Raw genomic sequence first — 14,049 nt, 5'->3', positions numbered from 1 at the left:
CACAAGAAGTCAAAGCATAAGGCTGTTTTCTCAACTTTTAGCACTTTGCATCTATCTTTGTCAAATCTCAGATTGAAAACTTCAGCCACTAGCTTTTTTATTCTAAACTTCAAGTCTTCCAACTCAATCTTTGTGTAAAGCGTCGTAAAATCATAGGTTTGAAGGAGAATAGGAGACTCTTTTTCGTGAAAGCTTCGAGAGGAATTAAAAATTTTTACAACAGGAATCACTCCTACAGAGTCATTTAAAATCCAGCTTGAGTGCGAGGGGAAATCTGCCCCTTTTAATAAGTCCCTCCAAAGTTCATGGACACTAGGCAACATGGCTTTGAAGCAGTAGCTTAGCCATTTAGAGACATCTGTCAAAGTAGTCTCACAAGCAGCTGCAATAAATCTTGGCTTTTTGGGAGTTTTGTGAAACTTCCAAGCAGCACAAAGAAAAGGTATACTTGGATTGCAAACAAACCTATAAGACTTGCAAAAACTTTGATGTTTTTAGATCAAATCTTTTTGAGAAGCTAAGGCAAGGGCGTAAGTTTTAGCAAGCGAGTTCACTTCTCTCAAAAGACATTCTAAGTAAGACTTTTTGCAAATAAAAACAAAGTTATTGGAACATTTGTCCATATAAGAAATGACAAAATTCCTATGGAATTTTCGAAGGAGAGTTTCATCTTCTTTAGAAAGATGGTTACTTTGCTTTGAGCAATTAACCGAAGGGACTTCTTCTAGTTTCAAAGCAACTTTCCTCAAAATCTTCCCTTTCCATTCTGATAAGATATTTTGAACTCCTACACATTCTTCTAATTGCAAAACAAACTTTGAGATTCCCTTATCGATAGCTTTTAAAAGGCAAGACTCTTTAAAAGAGTACAATCGAAATTTCGTGCCTTTGATGAAGATGTCTCTTAAGTTACTAGAAAGCAAAATTGAGGTATCAGCTGTGACTACATGTCCTAAATCAGCATCAATAAAGCTTTGGAATCTCTTACTTTTACAACAACAAGGTTCTCTAAGGATAGAAGATTTTGAATGCTCTGAAAGCCTTTTACCTATCTCTCCATAGTTGAAAGCCTTTTACCTATCTCTCCAAAATACATATTATGTCCCAAAGATGGTGTCCCCATAGGACCAAATACATCACTTATATGAACTTAATAGATCCATCTCTCGAAGAGGCATTCCTGTGCATCTTTCCCAAAACACACTCTGTAGAGACATGTTTGAGAGGAGTCTCCAAAGAAGGCATGTTCCCATGTCTATGGCACAACTGTAAACTGTCATAGTTCACATGGCCATATCTTGTTCTGTAAACTGATGCCACACATGCATTTGACATGTTGCTGTCATGCTTGTCAGCTAGTACTTGTAGTGACTATCCAATAGTCCTTTTTCTCCATCCTTAACAATGCACTTATCATCCTCAAAAATGACAACAAAACCTATTCTCCCAAAGGAGGAAATTGACGGCAAACTTTTCTTAATGCCCGGCTCATAAAGGACATCTGGAAGGCATAAATCAGTCCCATCAACTAATGACAGCAAAATCCTTCCAACCCCTTCACAGGGTATGAGAATTGTTGGTACAAGATACTCTTGTCAACTGGAGCAGGCTATAAAGCAGCAAATAAATTCTTCCTTGAAATGATGTGCCTGGAAGCCCCACTGTCAAAATACCAAACTGCAGCTGAAGCAACACTCACAATAAGTAAGTAATCTCGTGATTGGCTCATATCTAGCATCATAACAGCTGACTACAAAGGACCAATATTCAACCACGTAGTTTTCTGAAGCATGTTTCTTGTTTGTATTTGGTGTATTGGAATCTGAAACAGTCATTCCAGCTTCCTTTTCCTTTTCTTCACACAGTACTGACACTTACCATTCTTCTTGGACCAAGCTACATTAACTGAATTTTTGTTAGATGGCTAAGCCGAATCAGTCCTAGATTGATGGCTACCAATGAGACTTACCTTGCTTTTTGCCAACAAGGCTTGATCCCCAACATGCAGATTTACAGACATGTTCTTTCTTGTATGTTCTTCCTGCAATAACAATCCCACTGCTACTGTACTACCCCTCATGCACAAACTTAGAGAAGTGTGAAAAGACAAATAAGACCCTGGCAAAGAGTTCAGAATAAGCTGGCTGTCAAGTATGACCTCACCAATATTCAACAACTATTGTCTCAAATCCTAGATCTTGTTAGAAATGACCTATCCAAAGGGTGTCCCGCAACGGAAGACTAATAGAGTGTCCCAAGAGTTCACACGGAAGTGTTTAATATTTTAGTCTCTCCGGAGCATTTCTAAGCAAAAGATACTTAGAAAGAAAGCTCAGGAGGTAATGCACCACTTAAGCTAGAATATGACAGGAACATATAGCTAGATAAATCTAGGAACATGCCCAAACTCCTCTAAAAACACACAAATAGTGCAGCTTCACTCTCATGATAGTCACCATGGTTGTTAAGACACTCGTGTCTTATCATAAGACACTTAAGACACGTGTCTTACCTTAAGACACCTTTAGACACTCTTGTTTTTTTTTTTTTTTTGGTGGGTGGGGGGTAACAACAACATTGAGTTTGACTTAGCCATGCTATCATCGATGGTGACTTTGGATCTAGCAGTGGCATAGCCATGCTATCATCGATGGTGACTTTGGATCTAGCAGTGGCAGTGACCTCGTAGATTCGGATTAGGATGAATCTTCAGAGATTTGAGTCTTGAGAGTCGAAAGTTTCCTTTCAATTATATGTATCGAGATGTAGATTTCATTCATATCACATGTGACAAGATTCAATTGTCCATTTAAACCTTAAAGTACTCAATACTTGCGAGCTCTTGAGTCGCGAGTCTTAACTTTAAGTTTTAAGTCTTGAGTGACGAGTCTTGACTCTTAACTACATTGTACAAGTGCCTTCTTGCATTGTTTAAGTGTAGTTTATTGTACTTCTAGAATCTAGCAGTGAGCTATGCTAGCAAGTTGTACATTTGTATACTTATACATATATTAATTAAATATTTATTATTATAATCACAATGGCGTGTCTTAGTGTCTTATCTTTAAGACACTTTAGACACTCGTGTCTAAAGCGTGTCTAACGTGTCGTGTCTTAACGTGTCTTACAACCATGATAGTCACAAGGTCAAAAATCATAAACTCGTCATGCATCGCAAAACAGGCTACCTACTATGGCATTCCCACCAACGTCATCAGTGCCCAGCAGTGGGTGTAGACCATAGTAAAAGAGATTCAGATTGAAGAACCGGATTGAGATCCAGATCGAGGTTCTAGATGCAGATTTTGAGATTGAGATTATATGGTTCAACTCAGCCCACTAACAGAGAGTATGCGACATCCTTGACATTCCACAAACAAAATAATGAAGGCACTAGTTGGAAACAACTCTACATAGAAATATAACAATTATGATATGATACTCCACAAAGCTGAGATGACAAGATACATAGGAAACTTACCTTTGGTCTCTTCCTTTGTTCTTGAATGTACAACATAAGGACCTGAATACAACGAGAGGCAATGGCTCCAGGCATCGGATTCCTCATATTTCCTTCAACGCCATTAACAAATCCTAAAGATGCCCCTGCTGACGTGCGCTGCAAGACCTGCTGGCCACCAGCCTTTAACCCCTGGAATATTGGGTTGAGTAACCTTGGTTGCATCTGGGCAATCATCTGTTGCGCTCCACTAAAATGCAGATTGTGACTGCCGGGGTGTGCCTGCTTTGCTGCACTTTGAGCTGAGTGGAAAGAACTTTGTTGATTGGCATGAAACAGTGGCTGCTGAGAACCAGCTTGCAACTGCCGTGCTTGGTATACTGCTTGCTGAGTCATAGCAGCTTGCTGATTGGCTGCTTGCACTTGAGCATGAGCTTGAGCCTGCGCCTGGGAAAGTGACTGAAGCTGAGCAGAAGACTGTGATTGGAGCAGGACCGATAATGGATGACTATTTGACTGGTCACAGCATATAAGAATTTACATATCAGACCCTAAAAATCAGTACGAACGCCCAAGAAATTGAGATGTCTTGCAAATTCAAAAAATAAAATGTCACTTAAACCTAAGAAGGCCATTGACAAGCTGCAGCAACTATTAAAATGGAAAAGTAAAGCATAAACTTTACAAGCACGCTGTTAAAGAAGCTTAAATCAGAGATCCATTCAATATAACCAATGGGTGTGCATATATCATGACATACAATGAGAGCTTGCTTGAAATGACAGACAATATAACTCACCCAAAAGGCAGAAGACTGGCAAATTTACGATAACATTGCACATAGCTTTTGCCTGAGCATTAATTTTGTGATGAACCACAGAGCGCTGCTACAAGTTTTAATATCTTGTGAAAAATCTATGCTCATTTATACAAACATCACATGCTCATTAATATAGCAGCATTCTCCGTTCTCCGGGACAGAGTTATCCCATTGAAACTTCACAGACTGCAGCCTATCCTTAACGCAATAGGCGAAAAAACAAAGGTCTAAAGATAACAGAGAACTGTTTCGATGGACATAGTAACCAAAATGCCTCCAAACTTACCAATTCATTTCTGTTAGACTAGAATGTATCCAATTTTACAAACTTATTTTTTTAATAAAATGAGCAACAGAACAGAGGAGAGAGGAAAAGAGAGAGTGCATTAGGGTAGAAATGGGGGTCTCAAGAGGGTCTCGAATTAGTGTTTCCTAATTTCAAGGGATTAGAAAGCAATTTCAGATGTACCAATGAGAGTGCTATGAGGTGTAGAGCAATGGTATGTTGAGGTTGACAAAAGCATTTACGGGTGAGGAGACCTTTAACCCATAAGTTTAGACCCGTGATCTTCACTCCTAGCCCTTGATATAATCTCCAATCCAAGGGATGCATTCAAATTTGAAGTAGAGTACTCCTAGCCATTAGATCAAGGGGTAGATCTAAGGGATACCATCAAAGGATAGAGGGGTAAAACATCAACCCTGATCAACACAGATCTAATGGAGCAGATGAGAGGAAAATGCGCTTCAACTTAGGCCATAGATTTGCAGGTGGATCCAAGGGAGGAGATGAGTGCAAATGGTGCTTCAGTCCGGGCCCTAGATTTGGAAGTGGATCAAGGGAGGATATGAGTGAAAATGGCGCTTCAAATCCAGGCCCTAGATTTGCAAGTGGACAATGGCGCTTGAATCCGAGTCATTCATCTCCTTCGGTTGATCTCCACCCTCCAAAATGCACTTGAATCATAGCCCTCCATTAGGCGTCTCCATCTCCACCATAGATCTTAGATTGAATCAAGGGTCCACAATTACAGCCGCCTTCTCCCTCTTAATTAGACCTACTTGAAGGCAAATTTCGCCAATTTGGAGCCCACCAAAGTCCATCCATCATCCATGAAAGGCATCCTAGGCTTTGATCCATCCATCATCCACCTCCATCCAAGGGTCAAGCTTGATCACGTCAATTGAGTAAATGCTAACGGACACCTAGCCCATGGGTTACCACCATATTGGGTTCACTTGGTCTTAACTTGATCTATTTCTTCATGCAGTCCTTACAAGGCCTTTTTGAGACCCCTTTCTCCCCTACTTGAGAGAAGAGACATTAAACAAAATTAAGAGTAAACGATAAAATAAATAACAAAATTAACTTAGCAAGCAAAAATTACACTTATGATCTTGTCAGTACCCAAGCATAGCTGTCATCTGGGTTTCAAAAATTAAAGGACTTCATGACCATTACTATTTCTTTATAGGCTTCTGTGAAATAGACTTAGCTCCCTAAAACTAACCAAACTTTGCAACCTGTTGAAACCAGATACCATACCTGTTTATACATACATTGTATATATGTCTCAATGTTAATAGACAGCTCACTCAAACTGAGACTCAAAATTCTACTAGCTTCAAATCACCATCCATACAACTATACTACTCCTGAAAACTAAAGCAGGCTAATGCAAATAACGTATGTTCAAGATAGCAACCATACTCTGCTAAGTTTTTATCATTTTTCCATAGACTTCATAGACTCAAAATTAAGCAGCCTTTGCAAGGTATTGCTGGGCCAGAAATTGTCTTACAAAAAAACAGGCTTGAAAACTATATAGTGCATATTATCATTTCCATGAGCATTGCCATCCTGACAAACTGGCTGACACATAGATAAGAGAGATTCCGTTCCACTATTCACAACAATTCATGTCCTGATGGGCACTACACTGTACAGATCTCCAACTTCCTCTGCACACCAGATGATATTTCATCATACAATATTAAAACATCTAATATGAAAAGAGGAAAAAGAACTGCATGCAAAAGAAGTTTCCAAAATGTCACAAGCCATTCCAACATGAGAAGAATTTGGGGATATAAATTTTGATAAATAAAGACTATTCCATGTAGGACATATACAATGTCAAGCAGAACAGTACAAAACCTCATGCAAAAGTCTATCAATAAGAAGACCAAGATAAGAAAGAAGTCTAGGAAAATTTGAGACTGACTTGTGATTGCAGAGCGCCAAGTTGATCAGGTGTCCCTTGAGGCTGTAGCAATGACTGTTGAGCAGACATGTTGGGAGCCTGATGGCCAGCAGCAGAATGAGCAGACAGATTCAAGTACTGATTTGAAATTTGAGTTTGCAAAGAGGATTGGGGCAACTTTCCCTGTAACTGTAGGGCTAAGCCCCTCATAGCCTGCAGTCCCTGGCCAGTCTGGTGCGGTAAATGTGTGGTTGTAAGTCTCATGGATGCATTTTCCCCATGCCCCGCTTGAAAAAGCGCCTCTTGATTTGGGACTTGATAGTTGACAACAGAATTATCACCTTCCCTGCCTTGAAATACAGAAGTCTGTGCAGAATTATGATTTGATTGGACACTATGGACCCCAGCCTTTTGGGTACCTTCAAGAACCCCTTGCTGGTTGATTATTTGACCATGTTCCATTTTAAGGGACTGCACTGATGACCTAGCTTCCTGAAAGCCAGGATCTTGCGAAGGTAAGTCTGTGACATTGTTGGAAGTTATGCCTTCAGACTGAGATTGCTGACAAATATAACCTCCCTGGAAATCTGTACTTTGAGACGGGTTCTGGAACATGGCTTGCTGATTTGATCCCTGCAGTAACTGAGAAGCTTGGGAATTTGATTGTTTCATCAATCCTTGAAGTCGCTCGTGCCCTGTCATGAAGTCCCCATCTTGATTGAGACCTTTATTGTTGGAATGCTGGACCCCAAACGCGTCCTGCCCAGCCTCAAAATTTGCTGCAAGACCGTTCTCATAAGTGCGTTGTAACGGCTTCTTTGTCTCTAAAAGCACTGATTGCGTTAGAGAACCTTGAGTTAGGGTGCTCTGGCCCTGATTTGGAGAACAATTTTGGTGACCCTGCTGCTGTTGTGAACTGCTTGCCCCCGATGAAGAATTTGTAGTCCCTGACCATTCATCTGCCGGTAGAAGTAAGCCGTTTGAAGGTTGTGCCTGGCCTTGGATGCAGCCAATAGATGACCCCATGTTCAATTCAAAAGAGTTCTGGGAGGAGGACTCCAGGAAAACCGACGAGAAATCAGAGGCAAGTTGCGAGGAAAAGGAAGGGTTCAGCCCACCAAATTCCATGGAATGCGATGGACTTAGACTAGGATCGAGCAGAAAGTAGTTCTCGTTGCTAAGTGCAGACTGGGGACTAAACTGGAGAGTGTTAGCGGGCAATGCCCCTCCATTATGCTGCCTCATGTCCATCATCGCCGCTCCACCGTACCTTGCCATCAACTACGCCTGAACCCTTCCATGCCGATCGTCGGGACCCGCGTCTTCAGCAAAAGGTGGGAAGGCATAGCATCCACCGTACATCTCAAAAAATCGAGGCTCGCATTGTCCGGAATTCCCGCGAAAACACTGGTCAGAGTAGGCTAATACCATTTGGAAGTACGAACACGAACTGCTTCTTCCTCTGCAGGGACTTTTAAGAATACATCTGCTGATCGTTCATCGCGTACCTCGTTCGCGGTTCATAATTCGAAAGGCCACCCAATAGCTCATGCGAGTGTCTAAAGTATGCCAATGCCACACCGACGCCTCCCGACCTTGTAATTCGCACTCTAAACGAAGACAGCGTACAAATGCAAGCGAGATTTCCGGGAGAGGAATCGGCGGGGCTTCTCAGATCTGCTCAGTCGGCCGAGGAAGAAGCCGAGGCGGGGGCGCAAAGCAAAATGCGAGGCGGATGGAGAATGCAGGGCGATAAAGGCACAAAAGAAGAAAGGAGAAAGGGAAGAAGGGAAGCAAGAGAATCAGAGAATGCAGGAAAGCAAGCGAATCAGGGAATGCAACTTGGGAGACGGACGGGGGAAGGGTGAGGGGGAGAGGAGGGGAAGAGGAGTGAGGGGAGGAGAAACGCCATAGCCAGAGCTTGTTCTGTGAGCTTGAGCTTCTTCTTCTTGTTTAGTGAAGAGGAAGAAGACGACGCAGATCCCGAAAAGCTAGCTCCTTCAGACAAGGATCTCCCTTCATTACCCCCTTTATTACCCCCTAATCCCACCTTTAATCTCTCTCTTTACCCCTCTAATCTCCCTCCACATTTTATTTACCCCCCCCTTTTTCCCCCTCCACGTGTCGCCTCTGCCCCTCTTTTTTCTTTTTCCCCTTCTTCACACCCAGTCCTAATCCACGCCTTTAAGACTTAGCCTTGCACGTCAAGCTTAAGCAAAATCCCACTATTTCTTTTATTTTTTGTTTTTTTTTAATCCCTCTACTAATTAGTTGTATATGCATTATGCTCGGTTTTCACATAACCATTGCCCCCCCTTCTTCTACCTCCCTCTAACTCCCCCTTCTCTTCCCCACGCTCCGTGCCATATCGCGTGCGTGCCCCTTGTTTGTGTCCCTCCTTGATTCCATGGAACGCTCGACTCCCAATGCAATGTTCACCTTGCACTACACCATGCAAATGCAACGCCCATGCTCATGTCCCTCCTCAAGTCACGGATTGCTCGACATCCATTCATCACCCTATTTATGCTAGTAATGTTCACCTTACACGAACAGCCCCTCTGAGCCACAAGGCGAAAGCAACCACCAATAACTAAGCGCAATCATACTAATTAAAGGATGAGGGCAATTCACACGAGATGGCCACCCTGGGCCACACTAGGGCTTGGAACACTCGCTCCCTACAAATGCAACCACCACCTTATAATATATACAAAACAATCAAGTGTTGAATGTTGATTAGGAATAATCTTTTGATGCAATTATACAGCCATAACTCTTTCTATTGCTAAGACTAGGACATGAAAGTAAAGAATACCATGTGCACGTGCTTTTTCGATAAGAGTCTAAAAGTTGCTCTTTGTTTATATGAATACCCCAGCACCTACACCTTCAAGGTATTAGTCTCCGACCACTCACTAGAGCCTATCCACCACGACATCTAACAGCTTTTGAAATAGCAAAATTTTCATGTTGGAAGCCTATATATACATGTCACCCCTTCATTCACTATGACATCAAATCACTCAAGACACTCACCATCCCTATCTTGAGATCTATCCTAAATCATAGTGCTCAACCCTTTCCCCTTGCAACCCCACCTAAGAAGAATAAGCTATATACACATGCTTAGAAGCTTGGGTTTGTCCCCTCTTGATTTTATTGAAGTACACGTTTAATAGTCATTGCTTTCACATGTGCAATGGTTCCATACAAATTTGAAACATCGTTCATATTGAAAGAACATCTATGTCCATTATGCTTGTAATTGTCAGAGACTGATGATTGTTCTAATTTCTATTTCTTTAACCATGTATTGTATGCACTTATTTGACAAGCTCCTAGCCAACTCTGTAGGTCATGTATTTTGAAATTCAACATTGCTTGACATATTTGTACTAAGGTGATTTCTTTGATTCTTGGCAAAATGTCACATACAAACTCACAATGCAAAGCATTGAGTACCAGTAATAAGCATCGGGCCTAAATTTGCCACATTGTGGGACATAAGTGCTAAAAGTGCAAATGACCACCAAACAATGAGTGGAGTTTAAGTGAAACTAACCAAGACGCAATAAGATTGTCAAACCACATAAGTATGTGTCCATGTCTATTCTTAGTTTCTTTAAAGAAATAATCTTATTGCTCACATAGTGGTGTTTATCTTTCTATATAGACAATGACTTCATAATCCAATATACCTAGTAAAGTATTAAAAAATACTATAAGAAAACAGCTTGACAAATTTATGTTTAGATATCTATGAAAAATGATTCTTTAAGGTTCTTGCTTTTATGTACGCCACTCTTATTATATTATATACTATGATACATATGAAACATATCATTTATGTAAGGTTCATTGTGTAGAACTTTGAGATGGTGATGAGCTTAATATGGAAATACTAACAAGTTGACAAATCTATGTTTAGATATCTATGAAAAATGATTCTTTAAGGTTCTTGCTTTTATGTACGCCACTCTTATTATATCATATACTATGATACATATGAAACATATCATTTATGTAAGGTTCATTGTATAGAACATTGAGATGGTGATGAGCTAAATATGGAAATACTAAAGTGAAGCCTCTTTTCAAAATAAAATGAGTTATTGTGAATTGAGATTATGTAAAGCAACAATGCTATTAGTCAAGCAATGTAATAAGGTCTGATTGACTTCAACGTTGACATCCTTAAGATTTTGTGTCACCTCGTTACAAATCACATTCCTACCCCACGCAACCATGTTAATGAAGAGAACTAAACATCTGCCAACTTTTCTTTCTTATGCATAAAGCCTAATGCTTATGCCATTATGTATTGTAGAAAGACTCAAGGCACTTTTGAGATCATTGAGATTTTGTCTTGAATGTGCATTATAACCAAACAATTTATTTTACCATGGGATCTAGTAAGCACATGCTATAAAGTTTTGTGTCTATGATTTTAACATCCTTACAAAGGCTAGCCTTGTAGATCTCAGAGGCTATTAAAAAATTTTATCGTTTTCAAACGTACCAACCTTGTGATGTAGATATAAAGGTATTATAAGTAAGCATGCATAGCTCGCATACAAAAATTGCATGGAAAAATGCCTCTTTATCGCTTGTACAAGTGCTTTTCTTTATGGAAATGACCCTTGCATGCACAATTTATATTTACATTTGCAAAGCAATGACTGTGAGCTATTGCCTTAAAGTGGCTTGAACACATACATCCTCCATGGTACACGTAGCTATATGCATATCCACACAATTTTAACCAATAGATGTGTGGCAAAAACATTGCAGTTATATCTAAGTTGGTGCTCTCTCTCTCTCTCTCTCTCTCTCTCTCTCTCTCTCTCTCTCTCTCTCTCTCTTCCTTGCCCCATAAAACCATGTCGTGCAAGTTTGTAGACAATAAGTAGAGAAATGCTCATAGCAAAACTTATAGATATAGTGCATGGCATATAACCTATATAAGGCTTATTTACTTATCAAATGAGGGTTCAAAATACAAAATATATTTACATAGTTTGGTTTTAAGACAAGCATGAAGCGAGGTGACTTTCATATTAACATGTGAGACATCCTTCTAGCACAATACACTAAACACTTAGAAATGCACACATATCTACACTTATAGATGCACATGTATGTACACTCTATGTACATATACAGATGCACACATTTAGATGCACACATATGTACACATACAAATGCACACACCTGTACACTTACAAATGCGCATTTTTACAAGGGTGGACACCATGGGAGTGATTGATTTATCTACTCTGTAGTCATGATCTAGTAAAGAATAAGCAATATTCCTTTTGAGGTGTGCATCCTATCCACTATACAATATATTCCATGATATTTGAGACAGTCGTGAGATTGGTGTGAGTTTCCTACTATCAAGATAGGATGATACAAATGTTATGGTCATATAGAATGACCGGTCATGGAAAGTAGAAAACTTATCCTTAAAAAAAAAAAAAAAACTCACCCACCCAACTCACACACTTGGTTGAGGCTATTGAGGGGCATCCTGCCCTGCCTCTAACCCCCAAGGGGATTGAATGAGGGCTGTCGCCCTGGTAGGCTGCCATCCTTACCATTGGGCTACCGCGGCTTCCTCAAAAAACTTCTCCTTGAGCAACTACATAATAGCACATTCATAAAGGTGCCCGTTTGGAAATGTGCTTATATTAATACCCTATGCTATAAATCCATGAAGTTACGGATATATCTTTCTGTCTTGCATTTTGGGCAATTGTCAACTTGGACACTTATCGAGCTAGCCATATGAGGATATTTTTTAATGAAAATAAAGTGTAAGCCCATATACAATCACAGTATCAATTTAGAGGATAATAGCGTATCTATGCATGTGCACACACACAACCCTCAAATAAGGGAATCACTCTACGTGCCTAAGTAGGTGACCCTAGTGTGTGGTTTTCCCTACTAACATAAATTCAATTTGATTTTTCATTACACTAGTTGTTGAGACCTATTGGATTATCCATTTTTCTATGTTGTCTCTTTAAGAGAAAAGAAAAAGTGACTATTGTTATATATCATAAGGATTTGCATGATTGCTATCCTATAACTTTAGCAAAGAACATCATATTATCAACATAATTTATCTTATCAAAAGGAGAGTAGAGCTAAAATCCCCTCCCATTGAGTTGACTAATAGAAGGCTAACTTGGATTTGTAATTTCAAATCTTGGTCCATTATACTAGTCAGATGCTCATTAATATAATAGATCTAGTGCATCACTTGTTTTTTCCTTGTCAAGCCTATCCAAGGAAAGGGCCTTTGCGTTAGAAAATGTGATAATCTATAAACCACTTCTTGCACTATTGATAAACCATAAGGCATGTGCTATAAGAACGGTCTGTTGATCCCTTTGAGTTTTATGATATCCCCCAAAGAATAACAACCCAATTATCAGGATCTCCCATTGAACTAAATCACACACGCGGTGCCTAGTTGAAGAGCAAGCCATAAAAAGATGGGAAATATCCTTGCTAGGCTCGAGACATCTCTACATTCGCCATAAGATGAGACAAAAGCAAAGTGGAAATTTCTTTGGGATTTTCTTTGGCAAAGAAGCCTCAACTAATTTGTGCCATACACATAGGTTGATAGTTACTTTTCACTTATGATTAGGTACCCATATGAGCTAGGTTGGATAGTTTGGGAGTAGGTACTAAAAGCCCCATTTCCATTGAATAACTTCCCACCCATGGTCTCTTTTTTTTTTCCCCATTTTCATTGGATAACTCCCCACCCATAGTCTTAATATGGATTCATATCCTGATTTCAGAGTCCAAACTCCCTAATTGAGGGCCATGTCTTTGACCTTAACCAAATTTGTGCCAAATCTGACCCCAACACTACAACCCTTTTTTCAATAGTTGCCAGGCATTTAGCATATCCTCATAAGAAGGTGTAGATGATACCCAAATAGGTTTTATGGCCATGACCCACTATACTTTACCATGCGACCTAATAAGCACATGCTGTAACATTTTCTTCACATGATTTTAACATCCTTCCAAAGGCTAATCATGAGCTATAAAAAATATTTGTCATTTTCAAATGTACCAACCTTGTGATGTACATATAAAGGTATATTAAGTAAACATGCATAGCTTGCACATAGAATTTACCTGGAAAATGCCTCTTTATTGCCTTTACTACTTTTCTTTATGACATTCACAATTTATTTCTCCAATTATAAACCAATCAATTCAAGTTATAGCCTTGAAATGGGCTTAACAGTCGAATATATTATATAGGGGTCAACCTTGCAAAATGAAAAGACCCAAAATATATTGAGAACAAAATTTGGCCACTATAAAGGGGCTAACCGCACAAGCCCACACTGAGTAGCAAAACATCCTCACCTATCCACTATATGGAAGCTTACATCCCTCACTACTTGACCAACAACAGGATCCTGATTAAACACCAGGCAGCTGAAATCATTTGAGTGCATATGAACTCCTGCTAAGACAATGAAAACTCCGAAACGGATAGGAATCTTATGCTGGAAGATGACCCGGCT

General features: G+C 39.9%; 1 protein-coding gene across 1 annotated transcript in view; it reads right to left on the bottom strand.

Annotated features, from left to right (window-relative positions):
- The window catches only part of LOC147886261 (uncharacterized), a 70,449-nt gene extending 61,984 nt beyond the window's left edge, over positions 1–8,465 (bottom strand). Inside the window, exons 1-2 of the mRNA XM_087395434.1 lie at positions 6,506–8,465; positions 3,482–3,976 (exon numbers count right to left, since the gene is read on the bottom strand). Coding sequence (XP_087251560.1) covers positions 3,482–3,976; positions 6,506–7,762 — 1,752 coding nt within the window. The 5' untranslated portion in view covers positions 7,763–8,465. The remainder of the gene's footprint in view (positions 1–3,481; positions 3,977–6,505) is intronic.
- Between the last annotated feature and the right edge of the window lie 5,584 nt (positions 8,466–14,049).

Source organism: Dipteris shenzhenensis, chromosome 24 (genome assembly GCF_047967505.1).
Source record: "Dipteris shenzhenensis isolate YYH24624 ecotype China chromosome 24, Dip_SZ_1.0, whole genome shotgun sequence".
NCBI lineage: Eukaryota > Viridiplantae > Streptophyta > Polypodiopsida > Gleicheniales > Dipteridaceae > Dipteris > Dipteris shenzhenensis.
Note: the sequence above shows the minus strand (reverse complement) of the source record. Positions and strands in the feature narration are given on the sequence as shown.